This window comes from Dendrobium catenatum, unplaced genomic scaffold (assembly GCF_001605985.2).
Source record: "Dendrobium catenatum unplaced genomic scaffold, ASM160598v2 fragScaff_scaffold_1638, whole genome shotgun sequence".
Classification (NCBI taxonomy): Eukaryota; Viridiplantae; Streptophyta; class Magnoliopsida; order Asparagales; family Orchidaceae; genus Dendrobium; species Dendrobium catenatum.
In genome coordinates, this window is record NW_021320100.1 from 1760522 (window position 1) to 1781129 (window position 20608).

Genomic DNA, 20608 nt, shown 5'->3' on the forward strand with positions numbered 1-20608 from the left:
AATAAGAATTAGCTATTGGAGAACATATGGGCTTTTAGCCATAACCGTAATACATTGGAGTCGTTCGACCAAGCCACAAGGTTAGAGGGTCGCAACCATAATCATTTATCACGTGGAGTCGTCCTAACCAAGTTCTTTGTAGAGCCATCTAGCCAAGCCACCGATTAGAGGACCAGTCATAACGGTTTACCACGTAGAGTCGTCTAGCAAAACTACAGGTGTTGTGGATCCATCTGGTCAAGTCACTGATTAGAGGATAAATGCTAAATCCTTACTAGCAAGATATTATTTGAGAATGAATCTTAGTGATATTCAAGATTTTAGTATTCTCTCTTTATGAGCTAGAGTTATACTTAAGTTCATCACCCTCGCCAAATGGTTGTCGAGGGTGGATGAGATTTTATTTAAGTTAAAAGTGATTAATTTCAATTTTAAATTACAAATTTTTAATAAATCTTTAGCTTTAGAGTTTCAGTGAAATTTAGAAATTAACCCCTCCGATTAATATTATCTTTCAACACGGCCATCACTAGAGTTGACATTAATTTCATTTTAAAAGATTTGTATTTTATAGAAATTAAGAGGCATTTGAAAGAATAGAGGCCCCTCCAGTTGAGATTAACTTTAAACACAATCATCATCAGGGATTTAGGTAATTAGAATTTTAATTTTTCGAACATTGTCAACTCTGTTCACTCACTAAAAGAGGATCGAGCTCGATTGTTGACCTCGTGAGTTATCATAGAAATGTTAATAACCAAGAGTTTATATTTTATGATAAGTTTAATTTAAAGAGCCTTTAAAGACCTAATGTGAACTTTTGTTCACACAATAACACATTATTTGTGTTGACTCAACTTGAGACGAGTCAAACCTAATTTCATCAAATTGACTCGAACGAATTAAATTGAAATCAGATCGATTCAAACCTAAGCCCAATCAGGTGAAATCTAACTATGCTCGGGTCCAATTGCACTTAAAATAAGTCCAATTGAACTCAAATCAGCTCTCAAATCAAAAATTGAAATCAACGGCCAAAATTGTCTTGATTTTCCATCCATGCTACTGCTTTACACCAAATACCACGTATTTTCTACGCATCTAATTGACGACTAGCCTTAATCGAAAGTTCTCTCTCATTATCGGGAGGAGTAATTAACTATAAGAGCTTGTGTCTATAGAAAACCAGAACTCATACATAAAGTCCTCGCAAAATGAGGGCAAAATCTCTAGATAATGTCTTATTTCAAACCCAATCTGCCTTATGAAAATTTACCTCGGAATTTAATAGTTAAAACTCCCCCGAAAGCGGGTGAGGCCGGGGCACAAATTTTCGAAGCCCACAATCGAACACACATTTGCCATGTCTAACGTGTCCTAGCCGTTTCGGGCACATGTCGTGAGCAACACAGGTTGGACACTACATTCCCTCTTATATAGGTGTATCATTGCATCCTAGTTTCCTAGTATTTTCGATATCCCTGACACAATGACCATACCTGTTAATGGCGAATGGCGCACCATGGCGCAAAGGTCCATTTGGAGCCAGGGCGCATAGCACACGGCGCGGCGCGCGCTATTTTGAACATGGCGCAAGGTATATAATGCGCCATGGCTCACATGTGACGCAAATAGCGCGCGCTATTTTAAACACATGCGCCTTGCCATGAACATGGCGTCGTAGGTGCGTCGCGCCATGCGCCATGGCGCGCGCTATTTTGCGCCATTGACAGCTATGACAATGACGAAGTCCATTTTGTAAATAGATGACGTACGGGAAACGTCACACAACATAATGTTCGTAATCTGTCGATTTTGATCGTCTTTACTTAAATCAATTGCATAATATCCTTCCATGGGTACTTTTGATGTTTGAGCACAATGGTGAAATCTGTCTCGTGATCGAATATCAATTGGGCAGTTTTGTGTGGTGCAGCCCCTACCAAATGTCACTTTCATAGTTGATCTTTGATCGAGTGGCGCATTGATGTGCTAACTGCACCAAGGAATCCAGAAACCTGCAAGAAAACAATGAAACAGGACAAGCATGAACAAGGAATAGAATTCCTCTGTAAAACTGAGATATATTTCTTCTGTGTATTTCTTTACCGCTTCCCTTATATGTATGAGGTCTTTTTACCTCTTTTCTAATTAACTACCAGCAAGCAAAAAGTGGGAATAAAGTCTCAGGTACTAAAGTAGCAAAAAGACAAAAACGGTTAGTAGATAATGGAACTAAAACATAAGAGGAGTCGTGTACTAATATGAGCTGGCTGTATAGGTAATTATATGAGCTCGAATACTAAAGGTGCACTGCATCAAGTCCCTCTTGCTAAGTAGAAGTCACAGTGTCCACACTGTGCGCTAAATCAGCTTCATCTAGCGGCTTGTAAGGATGGATATCGGCCACATTAAAAGTAGACGATGTGTATATATGTGGCGGTAGTTCAACTATAGACGCATTATCATTTATGCGTTTAGTAATTGAAACTGGTCCAAGTTTGCGAGGATTGAGTTTGGAATACTGACCCACCGGAAAGCGTTCTTTTCGCATCCACACCATGAAAAGGTCTCCTGGTTCAAATACCAGTTTCCGCCTATGAAGATCAGCCGCTTGTTTGTACTGATTATTGGATTCCAACAGTTTTGCTTTAACATCCTGAAGCACAGAATGTTGTTAATCTGAGAAGTAGCAGCTGTTGCTGTTCGGCATTTGGGCAGTACCGCTATGTCCAGAATGTGATTTGGTGGTTTGGTATAGACAATACTGAATGGGCAGCGTCCCGTCGATCGATTGGTCATGGATTTATATGCAAACTCTGCTTGACCCAGGGCCTCATCCCATTGTTTTGGACGGTTCTGCACAAGGCATCGTAGCATATTAGCCAACGTATGATTCACCACTTCTATCTGGCCATCGGTTTGGGGATGGTACGCTGAGCTAAGCTTAAGTTCACTGTGTAAATGACGCCACAAATCTCGCCAAAAATGACTAATGAACTTCACATCTCTATCTAAAGTTATACTTCGTGGCAGCCCATGTAGTTGAACTACCTCTTTAAAAAAAATTCGAGCCACGTTAAATGAATCAAAAGTCTTTTTGCATGCTATAAAATATGCCATCTTTGAAAATCGATGGACAACCACCAAGATAGAATCAACTCCATGCTTCGTTCTAGGCAATCCCAACACAAAATCCATACTTATATCCTCCCAAATGGACTCCGACACTGGAAGAGGCATATATAGTCCCGCATTTTGGGGTTGTTTGGTTGCCTGAAGAGAAAATGCAGTGTAAAGTAAATGTAGTGCATTCCGAACACTTTGAGACTGTTTGGTTATCTGCAAAATAAACACAGGAGAACTATTTCCCTTGTTTGGTTAGATAGATCCAGAGTAAAATAAAAGCGATTTTTTGTCATAATTAATTTTGACATTACAACCAGTGTATTTATAAAAATATTGTGTTTATAATAATTAGTATTATTTGATGTTATAAAATAAAATCAGTGTATTTATTTATTGCACTATCTTATTATAATTTTTTTTTTTAGAATTTACTAAAAATAAAGAATTGCATTATAGTTGTTTTAAATTTTAATATTTATAAATAATTAAAAAATTAAAGTAAGTAAATATCAATTTTATTTATTGTAAGAGATTAAATGATTTGTATGTAATTGCAAAAAAATAAAATTAGTTTTATTCGTCCACAACCTCATCCACATGCTTATCCTGCGCCAAGCCAGGAACTTTACTATTATGTAGTTTTCTATCATATATAACACTTGTTGTATCGATACAGCATAAGAACATAAAATTAAGCTTTGTTTATGTTCTGCTACTACTATTTTTATTGCTCCTCTTTCCACTGTTCATCTTAAAATAGATTTCTACAACTCTCTCCATATAAACCTCTGAGAAACGACAGCCTCTCTTTACCTAGAAAATGGCTGCCTCCACCTCCGGTCTATAAGAGAAATAGAGGCGGTGAAGAAGCCAGACTCTCTTTTCCATTTCAACGAACACTACGAAGAACTCCTCCGAGTCCGGAAATCCTCGGCCGGAGCTTATGTCCGCCTCCGACTAAGGTCCCCGGAGAATGAAGCCTCCATCTTTGGGTGCACCAAGCTAAGATATTTCGTTCTAATGAACTTCCTTAGCTCCGCTCCTTTTGCCTCCACTAGCTTTCACGAACTCAACTCGAGGAACTCCTGGAAGAATCTCTGGCGATCCAGCGATGACCACCCATCGAATGAGATGCCGAAATCCCGATGTTGGAAGTCGAAAAAAGTACACCGGCAGACGAAAGATTCGAAAGCGTAAGTCCAGTTCTCCGCCTTACCTCTCACAACCGGTTGAATGACTTGGAGGTGGCATCCTTCCTAGTCGATTGTGGATTTTGGAGGAGTTGGAGACGGGCGAATGCTGATTACGAAGGCGTTCGAGGAGGCGATCTAGCGGATCGAGCACTTAAATCGTCTCGGCGGTACGCATCTCTACTTTCCTACCGAAGTGTGGCTTACTGGAGCATAACGCTTTTTCTCGCCAAGGGCGAGAGATTTTATAACCCGCTCAATTTTAGCGGGTTTCAAAGTCGCGGGTAGGGGTGTCAATATTTGACACGACACGACAACCCGACCCGAACCCGACCCGGAAAATCCGGGTTGGACCCGACCTGCTTCTGAGGAGTTCCTTATTTTCTGCTCTAAATCAACCAAACGGCCTAATTTATCAAATGTGTGCATTCCAAATACTTTACCCTTCTAATTCTGCATACCAAACAGCCCCTTTGAGCAACACCCATATATTCTTGGCAAACGGAGCACCGTTCCACCAATTTCAGGACATCACGGTGCAAACGAGGCCAAAAGAACCGGCTTTGTAGTTGTTGCAGGGTCTTTTCTCTACCCAAATGTGCTGCTAGTCCACCACTGTGGGCTTACCGAATTTTCTGAGAGCGCCAAGAAGAATATGGGATGCACAGTAGATTCCCTTTGAATAGGAATCCATGCCTTATGGAGAAATCTATGAATGGAGTGACATTGCTGCACTGCTTCCATATGTATCTGAAATCCATATCTTCCTCGTACAGGTCCTTTAAGCATTCCAAACATGTTAATTCTGTTTGTAATTGTGTGAGCAACGCCGCCCTCCTACTTAAAGCGTCGGCAACTCTATTGGACTTGCCCGACTTATGTTTCAATACGAAGGTAAACTTCTGCAAGAATAAGACCCATCGAGCATGCATACGGTTTATTATTTTTTGGCAGTTTATAAATTGAAGTGACTTGTGGTCGCTGCACAGCACAAAATCCTGATGAAGTAAATAATGTTCCCAATGCTTAAGAGCTCGTACCACGGCGTACAGTTCCTGCTCATAAACTATCCACTTTTGTCTGCTCGGGTTAAGTTTCTCGCTGAAATATTCTATGGGCCTTTCAAGCTGCATCAATACAGCCCCAATCCCTACAGTCGAAGCATCCGTTTTCACTTGAAAAGGCTTTTCTAGGTTGGGCAATGCAAGCACTGGTGCGGAGCTGAGTGCTTGTTTAATACAATCAAAGCTACGTTGCTTTTCGGCTCCCCAAGCAAAAGATTTTTGTTTCAAACAATCTATAATCGGTGCCATGATTATGTTAAATCCCCTTATAAAACGTCTATAGAAATTGGCGAGGCCGTGGAAGCTACGAATGTCAAATAATGTCATTAGGGAAGGCCACTCCTTAATAATAGAAATCTTGCGTAGATCTACCTCCACTCCGCTGGCGGACACAATGAAACCAAGAAAATATACCTGCGAAGTGGCAAATTCGCATTTCGACAAATTAAGGAATAATCGGTGAGCTCTCAAGATTTGAAAATTTTCAGTCATATGTCATAACTGAGCATCCATAGAGTTGCTGAAAACATGTATATCATCAAAATATACTACGCAAGATTTACCCAGAAGTGGTTTGAGTACCTCGTTCATTAACCGCATGAATGTCGCCGGAGCATTGCACAATCCAAATGGCATCACTCGCCACTCATACAATCCATGACATGTTTTACAAGCGATCTTCCATTCATCTCCGGGGCGAACTCGAATCTGGTGGTAACTACTTTTGAGGTCTAACTTAGAGAAGACTTCAGCGCCGGCGAGTTTATCAAGCAGTTCGTTGATTCGCGGAATGGGGAAACGGTACTTCACCGTAATCTTGTCGATTGCTTGACTGTCAATACACATTCTATACTGACCATCCTTTTTGGGCACCAATAAGGCCGGAACTACGCACGGGCACAAGTTAGTTGGATGAGTTGCTTGTCCAGGAGTTCATCAACGATCCCTTGTTGTATAGTGTGCTCCTTAGGGCTCATTTTATAGTGAGACAGATTTGGAAGCATTGCTCCAACAGTGAACTCAATTTGGTGCTGGACGTCTCGCAGGGGCGGAAGTCCCTCAGGCAGTTCCGCGGGCGCAATGTCCTCAAATTGCTTCAGCAATGACCGAACTGTATCAAGTGTCTCTACAACAAAGGAATTGGGTTGTGTATCTGTCACTACTAAGGCCATAATGTCAATTTCAGTTTGGCCCGTGGCTAGCAGAGCACATCCACCCACCAACTGAAAAGATGCATTTGTTTCTTTATTGTTCTGATTGGGGTCAGAACAGAATGGTAACAACCTAATCTTCTTGCCTTTCCAGTCAAAGGCATAAGTATTTTGCCTACAATCATAAACAGCCACAATGTCGTACTGCCATGGTCGGCCCAAAATAACATGGGCCGACATCCATATCGATTATGTCACACAAAACTTCGCACATGTACTACTTCCCAATAGAGAACGTAATTCGACACATTTTCGTCACCATGACTTCTGTTCCTTTCTTGATCCAACTGATCTTGTATGGATTGGGGTTCTTTTGTGTCTTCAGTTGTAAAGCTTGAGTAAGAGAGCGGGCAACTATATTTTCTGTACACCCATTGTCGATGAGGAGGTCGCATACCTTTCCTTCAATTGTGCAACGTGTGCGGAAGATAGCATTTCTTTGGGACTTAACAGGTTGGCGAGGAGCTAGCAACAGTCTCTCCAAAACACAAATAACTATATCTCCTTCATCAGCGCCCAGTTCTTCAAATTCAACCTCGACCTCATTGTCGACGAGATTTTCTTAACTCTCAACTTCTCCTTCCACCAACTGTATATGAGGCCGAGTGGGACACTCGTTTGATTTGTGACCGGGTTGGAAACACTGAAAGCATTTATAAGTGGCAGGTTTTGAGTAGGGATTTTCCTTTACTCCAGGTCTCGGTCGGACAAACTTGCTGTCAGCTGCCTGTACTTTTGCGGGCTCAGTTGCGGACCAAGAACTAGCCGCCTGTAGCTTACTGATCGGAGTCACAACTCGTTGTTCTCCAACCGTCAACTCGAGTGGCTGCGCGAGTGTCGAGTCACTTGCATTTCGGCCTTAAGGGCAAAATTAACAGCTAGCGAGAGGGACCAAACAGAATTTAATTCTAATTTTTCTTGCAAACTATCCTTCAATCCGCCAATATACCGTGCCACCAACTGATTCTCCGATTCATGGAGATTGTTCCTCGCACTTAAACAATAAAATTCTTCAGTGTAATCGGTGACACTCTGATTCCCTTGCACGCAATGTTGGTATTGAATGTACAATATTTGCTCGTAGTCTGTAGGGAGATAATGGCCCCGTAGCAATTGCTTCATACGAAGCCAATTGCGGACAGCTCCCTTCCCTTCCCTTCGGCGAGACTGTAGAATTTGCTGTCACCAAGCACTTGCAGCCCCTTACAATCTACAAGTTACATACTTAACTTGTTTTTCAGCCATAATTTCCATATATTCAAAGAAGGATTCGACTGCTCTTTCCCAATCAAGAAAATCTTATATGTGCAGCCTACCATCAAAGAAGGGAATATCAAGTTTAATACGAAATTCACCATTAGGCCTATGGTAGCGATTTGGCATTCATCTGTTCATGTTCGGCAATGCGGCGTTATCGTTATCTAAATCGAAATAATTAAATCCCTGCTGCAGATCAATGTCATCCTCCGAGTCCGCTAATTCGGCTAGATGCTCCAATCACCTCCGCGCCATCCCGTGTACAGGCGGAATGGGTTTCGGAATTGCTTGTCTAGCCATGGGGTTCATAACACCCAGTCCCCTATCCGCCTGAAGTGCTTGCTGAACCTCCACAGCGAATCTATTGAAGCTGGTATTAAGCTCGTCCAGCTGCCAAGCCAGTTTGGTTTGTTCCCTTCACAGGGCCTCCACGCTTCGATCTGCGTCTGACGTGTTGCGAGGGTTTCCGTCTATCATTGCCTCGCCAGGAAGATCTGCTCTGATACCAACTTAATGTGTTAACTGCACCAAGGGATCCAAAAACCTGCAAGAAAACAATGAAACAGGACAAGCAAGAACAAGGAATAGAATTCCTCTATAAAACTGAGATATATTTCTTCTATGTATTTCTTTATCGCTTCCCCTATATGTATGAGGTCTTCTTATCTCTTTTCTAATTAACTACTAGCAAGCAAAAAGTGGGAATAAAGTCCCAGGTACTAAAGTAGCAAAAAGACAAAAACGGTTAGTAGATAATTGAACTAAAACATAAGAGTTGTGAAACCCTTAAGCTTTCAAGTCATTTTTGAAATTCTGTGTAGTTCCTCTGTACGAATCGTTTGGACGAATAGAACGAGCTCAGAATAGAGCCAATCGTCCTAGGACGAAAATCAATTATCGTCCGTACGATTTGCGTACAGAGGAGATCGTCCTAGGACGAAAAACAATTATTGTCTGTACGAATTCTATTTAAACATGAACAGAGCCGATCGTCCTGGGATGAACGAAAAATATCGTCCGTATGATCGAAAATATCTCTTCTCTATATAATGGACAGTTTAACATGTTTTGAAGAGAGAGAAAGAGGAGAGAGAAAGAGGAAGAAACCCGGTTTTGGGCGACTTCGGTTCGTTTTCGTCCGTCGACGCAGTTGAGAAAGTTGATCGACTATAGGTAAGGCACGTTATGCTTGCCTCAATTTTTAGAAATGTGAGTTTTAACGAATATTCCGATTAAAGTTTTGTGTCCAACAACAACAACAACAACATCAAGCCTTTATCCCACTACGTGGGGTCGGTTACATGAATCCTTTTTCTCCATTGTGTCCTATTAAAAGTCAAATTCTCGTTTAAATAAGATATCTAAAACGTGTACTCTTATTAATGACTTGATCGCCCAAAGTCACAATCCCCTCACTAAGTCTATTCTTAACTTAAAGTTTTGTGTCCGTTAGCAAAAAACGGGAATAACTTTGCACCTGTAAAACTTTTATCGCTTAACTTTTGGTATGTTGTAGAGATTATGAATTTGTATGTTTTGAATATTTTCTGAAAATTTTTCACCAGGTCTTTTGAAATCTGCGGGGTTTTTATCGAATAGAAAATTATCAGAATATTGAAAAATAATGCTTTAGTACAATAAAAGTTTTGAAACGTTGTTTTACACGATATCTGGTAATTTGGTAATTTTCTGAAACTGGTCATTTTTTATTCGTTGGGTTTTCCGTTGTCTGCCGTTATACAATATGGTGACATTTTTTTTATACATGTATGATTTCTCTGAAATTGTTATAATGTTATGTTTTATGTGCACATGTGATTGAAAGATATCTGTTGGGAGCTATAAGGGGCCAGAATCCTTTGAAATTCTATTTGGGTATGGAAAAACGAAATCTGATCTGAATAACTTTGTATATCTGTTATTTGATTTATGTACGAATATCTAAATTCTATCTGATTGTCTGATTCTGTACGATTATCCGAATTCTGTGTGTTTATCTGGATTTCTGATGAACATCTGAATTCTGCATGGTTATCTGAATCAGTGAATGAATTGCTATGTATCTCTATTTTGTGATTTTCAGTTCAGTAATTAATTGATTTGAAGTAAACTGTTTCAAATCTTCTATATAGCATTTTGAAATGAGAGTGTCTGGGAATTTAGATCGGCTAGTGTGATCTTGCTGAGCTGTTAGCTAACTGTGGTTTTATTCATGATTTTCAGGACCTGAGAAAGGAAAGGAAGTTGTAGACTAGTCGAACAGAATCTGATCTGAAGTTATAGGTATTTTGTTATTTTGATTTTTGTACAGTCATGGATGATTTATTTTTCTGTTCTGTACCTTCTGTCTGTAGCCATGTACTGTAATGTATATGATTATTTTGATGAATAAAAAAATACTTTGTGGATGAGATTTTCTGTATTTGAAAGTTTTAGTGGCTCTGTAGTTATGTATTTCAATGCATATTGGAAGAAAGTTGGAAAAGCAATTCCAAAATCAGATTCTGGAAGAGTAGTCGTGTACTAATATGAGCTGGCAGTATAGGTAATTGTATGAGCTCGAATACTAAAGGTGCACTACACGCATGAGTCACACTTCTTTGGTAAATTTGATGGCTTGAATGCAACGATGCAGTTTGTTTCACAATCAAAAGAAGTTTGGTTAATATCGTGATTGATCGAGGAGCTTTAATATTCGTTGAGTGACATATTTGCCAACGATCGTCCTTTTCCTTGTTTCTCACATTGGAATGTATATGGATGTTAACATGAAGCGAGTTTCCCTATCTACATAGTAGAGCCATAAGTTCCACTGGTGAAGTCTGATTTGTTGTTCTCCAAGACCAAAGTCAAGAAACTCTCGACAAACTATTGCAATGCTAATTAAAACAGAATTTTCCAGCCGAGTGATCTTGTAAACTAAATACCAAGATCGATAATCGTAATGATATTTTATCTTACAAATGTGACTACAAATACTAAACACATACCTGATCATGCGCATGTAAGCTAGCAAAGTTGACAAGGTAAAAATTAAACAAAATGAAAGCGCTCGAAATCCCAATGATGACTTTATTGATTGAAATTTTCAATCAAAGTAGATAATGTTTATAAAATTACTCTAAATCCCAAAATAAATTGTGTGAAGCCCAAATTATATATATATATATATAAGTGAAATATATTGCTTTAAAACTTAGAGAAAAATTAATTCATCATCCATAACTATTTTTTAGCGTGATAAATTTAAGAAAAATCTTTGCTCATAAAGAGCTTGTGTTTTGTAAAATGTATCATTATGTTTAATCTCAAATAATCTCTTACCAGAAAGAATATAAAATATATCCTTTTAACAAGTGGTTTAGGCATTTCCTCCGCAAAATGGCACTATTAAATAAAGGACAGTACTAGAGCCCACAAGTTTCACTATAGCTTAAAAAACCTTGAATTGTGAATCATAATATATGCTTGAAGGGCACCAAATATTATATTAGCTATGGTCAATTTAAATTCATCCCCTTAGAAAAACATTCACCACAGATCTACAAGGTCTTTTAGGACGGAGAAAAATTTATGGCTGCCGACAAGGATTATTCGATCAAGTTAGATCTACTACCTCCTTTGACTAAATAGAGTAAAGCTCATGATAACTCAGGACAAAAAAAATCAAATAACCTTGATCAGCTCTACGATCATTCACCCCAACCATTCGCTATAAATTTATAATGGTGAATTTCTCAATCTGAAACCAAATGTATTGTTACTATATACTAAGCATTTAGTATCTAATGATTAGCCTTATTTAAAAGTTTTCTTTCATCATTGAGAGGGGTAATACACTATAGGGGATTACATCTATGAAAAACCTAGAATCATATATCAAAGTCTTAGCAAAATGAGAGGGAATCTATGTGTAATGTCCTATCTTACAATCTAATCTAACTTTTGAAATTTTGATTCGGAACACTTAACTCAGTAGAATCGAGGGTATGAATTTTTTGAGCTCACATCAAGGGGTTACAAATTTGGCATAAGATTAGGCTCAATTTAAATTCAAATTAATACTTTTTTTAATTCCTAAAATTGTCAAACTTCATCCCGTTCAAATTTGAATTGCTCTCATCAACAGGACTCACCACACATGCTCCCATTCACTACTAATTCCACCAACAAAATAGTGTAGAAATGCATGAAACGAGACCCAAAACCCACAAGCCCCCCCACACACAAAGATAAATAAAAAACTCCTAAGTCACCGCGCATGTTAGGTCTCACAGCATGCCACTTTTTTTTTTTAAATGATGCAAAAGATCACCGCCTTGGACATCAGCCACCACACAAGCTACTGTTCATAGAAAGCATGGGAAAATTCTCACAGTTTGGGTTGCATGCAAATGACTTTCAGCCCATTTCTCCACACGTGCTGATTTCTCTGATGCCTGCAACAGTGTTTTGGAGCAAAACAATCAGCTAGGTGAGGAAACATAAACTTCAAAAACTTATTACAAATATATAAACAGTCTAAAAGTAAAAAAAAAAAAAACCTTCCACGCATGACAGATAACTGATGGGGACACCAGATCATGGAAGGTCTATCAGAGACGTGGCTATCGATCTATGGCCATAATTGAGTCATTGTATTTCTAAGTTGTTTTATGTATTTTCTTATTTATGATGTCATATTGTATTTGTTTTATTAGTTTCCTGTTGTACCCTTTTATTAAGTGAGGTCGTATGTAAGCCCTAGGGGCATTGTCGTCCTTTTATTTTGTGAGTCTTTGTACGAGGTTATTTATAGACTCATTGTTCTTCTTTTGAAGTTAATGAATGATTGTTTGAAAACTTTGCTTTTCTTTGTTTGAACTCTCATGAGACCTTGAGAGATTCGAGTGAGATCCCTAGGAGAGGGAGAATTGTGCAACACCCACCAACCTAGATGAGTCGGGTTCGTGATTCTACATTCTATATCTTTCCTTCCTCCTCCAAGCCGCCACCACCTCGCCGCCGGCTCCCTTATCCGAACCCCAAGCAAGCCGCCGGCCCCTAGACCCTTGCCCTCTCTTGGATTTATTTCCTATTCTAGATCGTCATAATTTGGGCAGATTTTGAATTCAAAGTTACCTAATTTGAAATTCAAAATCTTTCCTAAATTATAAAATCTATTTTATGAAAGTTTTTAGATCCCTCCCCATTGGATTTTAATTTAATTTGGAATGAATTATTTCATTCCAAATCTAATTATCTAATTTAAGGAAGCATTAAAGCCTCCTTAATTCTCTCCCTAGCTCATTAATGCCGCTGGCCCCCTATAAGATTAAATTAGGAATTGTTTCCTAAAGCCCGCCTCCCCACCTTGGAAACAATTCAAACTTCCCTCCACCTCCTCTTGGCCAAAATTCACAAGACTCCACACCTCTTAAACACTTTCCAAAACCTTACATCAAGTTTTGGAAACAAGCCCCCTCATCCCCTCTCTCCCTCTTGTCGCCGCCCCAATCATCTCTCCCTCCTCTTTAATTATTCCCAAATCAAGGGATTAATTAGAGCAATGTTTGGAGACTCTTTCCCTCATCCCAAACCAAAACCAAATTAAATCCTTCCCTCTCCAACCTTGGCCGGCCACCATACTTCATCATCTCCGCTTCAAGTTTAAGAGAAACTTCTTTCTCTTTATCGGAGTTTCAAAGTTGCTAATGATATTCGGAAGCGACCTTCATCTAGCATTCATGAATGGCCGATCCAGATCTTGATTACAGTCTCGCCTACGACGAGCAAGGATTTGTTTGCATCTTGCACTCGACCTTCTTCGACGTCAACCCGCGCATCGACCACATCGTAGAAGAGTACGTAGAGCGCATCCTGGACACCCTGATCGAGGCTATTGAAGAGCAACTTGGGACCATACAGTGGAGAATTACATCCGAACCTTACGAAAGTCTTTCAATCTCCCTCCTCTTGTATTTCCTTAGTCTAACCCTCTTACTTGTAATTTGATTTAATTCATGAAGATTGGGTTTGCCTAATTCTACCGAGCTTAGTAAACGTAGGGATTGAGTGCACTTCATTTGTTTCTAATCCTATTGATAGATTAGAGATTTTTTCGTTGAAAGCTATTATATTTGCATGTCATTGATTTCCTATGTAATCTTGATAGTTCAAAGCTCTTGTTGTGCAACGTAGCCTAAATGGAAGTGACTGCTCTTACGTTTTATTTTGTTGTTTTTATTTGCTATTAGTCCTAATCTTTATTTTTCTAATCAATAAGTCGTGCAAGCTCTTACCAAATTACTTTTAGCATTGTAGTCCTACATCAATAACTCTACAAACAACAAACTAAACCTTTTGGAAGAAACCATCCAATGCCAGTTTTCCATGCTCATTCCAGTGGGTTACTGCAACATCCTGCAAGTAAAAGTCAATTAAATAAATGAAGAAAAGAAACAAAAGTGAAAGTTTCATTCTTTAGACTAAATCTTACCACGCAATGACTCATATAAAATGCAATCCATGCTGGAAGCCATGCTACATGAACCTAACCAGTAAGTGCGACAAATTAAATGTGGCTTCAAATTTCAGAGAAGTGCCATGGTCAGTGACAGGATTCAGCAGAACATAAAAGATATTTCAAAAATCTCATTTTAGAGTAAAAAGAAAAGAATTATAGAACAAGAATTTGGCAAATGCAATTTGACTGAATCTTAAGAAGGATTTGAACATTGGGTTCTCGTGGCCATTTATTATCATAATCACATAATCAATCAGGATAAGCATTTTTAGAACCCTCAGAAAATGTATAATAGAATTTGGGTAGAACATTGAAAACCAAGGATGAACAGTACAAGAGTTTTGCCTCAAACAGCATCAAGTACCACAAAATGCATAGTATGAAAAATCAACATTTGCATGAATCAATAAGTGGAAGTGACCGCTCTTACGTTTTGTTTTGTTGTTTTATTTGCTAGTAGTCCTAATCTTTATTATTCTAATCAATAAGTCGTGCAAGCTCTTGCCAAATTACTTTTAGCATTGTAGTCCTACTTCAATAACTCTACAAACAACAAACTAAACCTTTTGGAAGAAACCATCCAAGGCCAGTTTTCCATGCTCATTCCAGTGGGTTACTGCAACCTCCTGCAAGTAAAAGTCAATTAAATAAATGAAGAAAAGAAACAAAAGTGAAAGTTTCATTCTTTAGACTAAATCTTACCACGCAATGACTCATATAAAATGCAATCCATGCTGGAAGCCATGCTACATGAACCTAACCAGTAAGTGCGACAAATTAAATGTGGCTTCAAATTTCAGAGAAGTGCCATGGTCAGTGACAGGATTCAGCAGAACATAAAAGATATTTCAAAAATCTCATTTTAGAGTAAAAAGAAAAGAATTATAGAACAAGAATTTGGCAAATGCAATTTGACTGAATCTTAAGAAGGATTTGAACATTGGGTTCTCGTGGCCATTTATTATCATAATCACATAATCAATCAGGATAAGCATTTTTAGAACCCTCAGAAAATGTATAATAGAATTTGGGTAGAACATTGAAAACCAAGGATGAACAGTACAAGAGTTTTGCCTCAAACAGCATCAAGTACCACAAAATGCATAGTATGAAAAATCAACATTTGCATGAATCAATAAGTAGGGCTGCAAGCGAACCATACGTTCGACGAGCTACTCGTTGTTCGGTTCGATTAAAGCTCGTTTGTTATCGTTTAATTAACCAAACAAACAAACTTGAACAATATTTTAAATACTCGATTCTTAAATAAACAAACTTGAACACTAATGTGTTCGGCTCATTTATGTTCGCGAACAACATCATTTGAAGTTCGTGAACAAGCTCGACATTAAGCTCGATTTGTGTTCGATTTTGAACTCGTGAATAAGCTCAATAAAAATAATTAATATTTGACAATAGAATTAATAAATAGACAATTGCTTTTATTATAAATGTGTTCGTTCATAGATATGTTCATGAACGTGTTTGTTTGATAGTTAAAAAAAATCGTTAAATATGTTCGCGAACAAGCTCGATAAGCACTAAACGAACGAACATGAACTGAACATGAACCGAATATGAACACTCATTAATTTAAATGAACAAAACATGAACACAAACAATAAAGCTCGAACAAACATGAACCAAACTTGAACAAGCTGATATTAAATGAACACAAACATGAACATTCACATACTCGGCTCGGCTCGGCTCGGCTCGTTTGCAGCCCTATCAATAAGCTGAAAGAACTTGATGATCAAAACAACACACAACAATATAAAAATAACAAATTTACTCCAAATAGATACAGAAATAATACCAAGGGGGTTGTATTTACTAATCTCCAAGCAAAGAAATGCAAGATACAAGTTGATTCACTATTCGAGAGATGAATCATCTCTCTCACAATTCCTAGCAGCCACTAGGAACCAAAACGGCCAATAAAAATTGCTACAAAAAACAAAACTCAACATAAGTCCTAACCCTCCACAATTTCCCCTCTTAGACAGCCCAAATTTTCTAATAAATGCCCCTTACATCTTTCTCAAAGAGCTCCCATCAAAAGCCTCTTCTCCTATAGGGGGGGAAGAAAGGTTCCTAATCTATTGTTTGGGAATTAAGGCAGTCTGTATGGGAGGGTGGGCCACCCGCCTGGGCAATTGGGCTGCCCGCATGGGCAATTGTGCTGCCAGCCTGGGCCGCTAGGTCTCTCGCCTAGTGTAAGGAACTACCACCGCATCAATACTCCCCTGTCAAAAAGTAGCCTTGACCTCAAGATAGAAAGATGGACATTGCTTTTGGATGGTACTGTAGGGCTCCCATGTCGCCTCATACTTTGGTAACCCCTTTCACTTGACCTGCACCTCCCTCGTCCCCTTTATCCTTGGCGCACCTCTTTCACCTCCAGTGGTTCTAATATCACCTTTATAATCTCTAACAGTGTGGTCGATAGTGCGGGCAAGGGTGTGTGGTCTCCAATGGCTCATCTCTATTGCGATATATGAAATACTAGATGGATGGCTGAGGTAGGTGGCAACCATAGGCGATGTGCTACTGCGCCAATGTGCTCCACTACTTTATAGGGCCCAAAGTAGCGAGGGGAGAGCTTCTCATTCCTTCGTCGATCCAAAGTCCTCTGTCAGTAAGATCGGATCTTCAGATAAACCCTGCCCCCAACCTCAAACTATACATCTCTCTCGTGTCCATCCGCCTGCTTCTTCATGATTTGTTATGCTCTTCGTGGATGTTCCTTCAATTCTGCCAAAATACAGCCTCTTTATCCTAAATATTGCTCCACTAATAACACTAGTATATTTTCATGCCCATAATGTATTAGATGAGATGGATCCCTCTCATATAAGATTTTAAATGACATTGTCTGAGCTGTTGTATGATATGAAGTGTTATGCAAATATTCTACTCGGGCTAACTACTTTGCCCATATCTTTGGTGTTTTTTATACAAAACAACAAATATAAGTCTCCACACAGAGATTCAACACCTCCGTCTGGCCATCCTTCTAGGGGTGGTAAGTTGGACTCTAATTAGGTCCATAAATGGCTCAGAAAGACCTTATCCCGATCGGATACAATGGACTCAGATATGCCATGCAAACAGACCACTTCTCTAATGAATGTGACTGCCACTGACACCGTGGTGTATGTGTGGAATAAAGGAATGAAATGAGTATATTTGTTCAACTGTCCACTACCACTAGAATCACAATAAACCCTTCTGATCTAGGCAATCCTCAATGAAGCCCAAGATAACGTCTTCCACCTTCGACTCCTCCCATGTGGCGATAGTTGTGATTTCTCCATTATTCTCATCCACCCCCTCCTCCTTTCATAGATATAATCTTCCTAAAATCAGCCCTCCTCATTTCTTCCTCCCAATTTCTCCTCATGTCATTTCCTTCACACATTTCCCTCCTAGTTATCGGTTCAAGAGGTGGCATACTTTCACTGTCGCCAAAGATTTCTACCTATCGATCATCCCCCATTGTGTCGATATCGGGGTTTCCCCCACTTCCTTAACCACCTGTCAGTGCTCTTGCCTCCAATGTTGTTAGTTGGGTATGAAGATCCGATATTTTCTTCATCAAGTCCTCTAGGTTAGAAAACCTTTCTTCTATGGATGAAATCCGTTTCTCAACTTCATATTTGAGTTGGCCAACTTCTCCTTCTAGTTTCTCTTCCAAAGCATCAACTTTCTTCAACGCCATAAATCCCAAATCGTGCTCTGATACCAATTTGACAGGACTTGATGATCACAAAAGCACACAACAATATAAAAAACAACAAATTTACTTCAAATAGATCCAAAAATAACACCAAGGCATTGTATTTACTAATCTTCAAGCTAAAAAAGACAAGATACAAGTTGATTCACTGTTCAAGAGGAGAATCGTCTCTCCCCCAATTCCTAGCAGCCACTAAAATCCCAAACACCAAACAAAAAATGTTGTATAAAATAAAACTCAACATAAGCCCTAAACCTTCAAAACTACCTCCTCGCCCCCAAACACACCCCCCCCCCCCCCCCCAAAAAAAAAAAAACAGCTCAAATCCCCTAATAAATGCCCCTTATATCTTTCCCAAAGAGCTCCCCCCGCCGCATCAGAAGACCAAATATTAGATGTTATAATCAAATTATTCAAATTTTTTATGGAAGCACATCACTTAAAATTAAGCTGCTAATATTAAATGATAATGAAAATGAATAATGTTGAATCGTAGAACAACAATGTACAAAATTTGTCCAGAATACAGCGTTTCTACAACAGTGCAGCAAATTAGATAAAAAAGGCAACGATGCAACCACCAAGAACTATTTTCAAACACATGGATTTTTAGATCTCAGCTATCAATTTAAACATCTGCACCGAAGATGGTATTTTGATACAATTAGAAGACAATTCTGATCAAAATCATGAAAAGTTGACATCAAAGGAATATGCGGGCAAGCTGGCAGATGGTGATAGACACTGGATCAAACACTTCTCAACATAAAACTAAAAAAAAAAAAACTAGTTATTGAATCAGCAATCCACATAAACTTTTGACTTTTTCTGACATATTTCCATACTGACCAAAGATACTTTTCATTCGCTGAAAATTATTTACAAAGGAAACAACATAACTAGAAATATCCTAATTATTTGGTCAAGGCAATTGTTACATTGATGGACTAAAATTCCTTGTTCCATCAAAGTATCTCTCTTTGACACTAATATTTATCAAGCAATTTGAAATGGCTATACTAGCCAATTTTAAATAAGCAAAATTTACTGTTTAAAAAAAGTAGAATGTTGTCTGCATATTTGATCACTGTTAAAAATCTCAACCATCCATTGACACTTGATCCCACGACCAGGATCAGAATTCATGGTTGCTCACCTGGATCACGCCAATCTCTATTAAATCCCAACCATCCCTTGACACTTGATCCCATGGCAAGAATAGGAATCCATGGGAGACTCACCTTGATCACACCGATCTCCTTCCATATTTGGGTGGCTGATTTAGGAAGGATTATATTAGGGAAATTATGCATGATTCTGTAATTATTTATTTCTTTATTAAGATATAATGTATAGATTTATAAATAGGTATAGTTTTGTATAATAAAATTAAGCATTTCCCTATCCAATTCTCTGAATTTAGCAATCACCAAGAAAGCCGGGTAAATTATATCATGTCAGTTGCTGAATAATTTTATCGCAGTTGTTGAAAATAGCTAAAACATGCCAAGCCATATCTTCAAACCTCAGTCAACTTTTTTAACTTTGAAGCTGCTTCTAATTGTGCTTTCATCAACTCCTCCTGAAATGCAATCAAATTATGTGGGAAAACATAATACAAACGTCAGCCAGCTGGTATAGTTGGTAAATATGACCAACCTCAGCAACTTGAAGATCACGTTCGGTATTTTTTATTCTGAGCTTCTGTTTATCATAATTCTCTTGGAGCTGAAAGAAAAACTGCAGTGAATGGACAGACAGAGGAAATAAACAATATTCCAAAACATTATATGCTAAACTCTAGAACAGCATATAAACAGGTGTCAATTCTAATACTCAATGGTGAAACGCATTAGTAGGCATTATCACTAACTGCCATTGCTTTACATAAGAGAATCCTCTCGTATACAATTAGTTGCGATTTTTCAAGGGCGTATACAATTAGTTGCAATTTGTCAAGGGAAATAAAAGCTTTGCATTTATTCTATCAAACTCGAACTAACAATAAGTTAAATCTCAACAAAGACATTAAACCGGAAGCAATGTGTGATGCAATCAAAAATTTGGGAGAGGGAGGGCCCCAAATTTTTTATCACAAAAAAACAAATCACAAAATACCCAAAAGAACACAAATACGATAAACCCCAATTTTATATAGTAAAATGAAAGACTTACAAACTTTGACTCGTACAAACGACGCTTACACAATCATAAACATAAACTCCTAAAGTTGCTTTCCAAGAGAAGAAGGATACAGGTGAGGTGGCACTTGCGGATAGAAGAAAGAGATTAGGAGACGAGACGAAGATTGGAAAGAGCCCGCAGGATTTCCGGAGGAGGAGGGGAAGAAGCTTAGAAAGAGCCCGCAGGATTTCTAAAGCCAAAAACCACTCAGGTTTTATCCCAAAAATAACTCACATCATTCTCTCTCATATATCATTCTCTCTTTTAAAACTCTAAAACATCTACTATATATAGGCATAAGAAGAGGAATGCCAACAGCCATCAAC

The 20608-nt window shown here is 38.6% G+C and overlaps 1 protein-coding gene across 15 annotated transcripts in view; it reads right to left on the minus strand.

Annotated features, from left to right (window-relative positions):
- LOC110113379 (apolipoprotein A-I) overlaps window positions 1-20608 on the minus strand; it is a 46261-nt gene that overhangs the window by 16378 nt on the left and 9275 nt on the right. For 10 of the 15 annotated variants that reach the window (XM_028701097.1, XM_028701086.1, XM_028701091.1 and 7 more), the window contains exons 6-9: window positions 19624-19680; window positions 15059-15112; window positions 14920-14982; window positions 12228-12290 (exon numbers count right to left, since the gene is read on the minus strand). In XM_028701097.1, coding sequence (XP_028556930.1) covers window positions 12228-12290; window positions 14920-14982; window positions 15059-15112; window positions 19624-19680 — 237 coding nt within the window. Of the gene's footprint in view, window positions 1-12227; window positions 12291-14190; window positions 14254-14919; window positions 14983-15058; window positions 15113-19623; window positions 19681-20608 lie in introns of all 15 variants that reach the window. The other 5 variants (XM_028701092.1, XM_028701087.1, XM_028701088.1 and 2 more) reach the window with 4 other exon arrangements.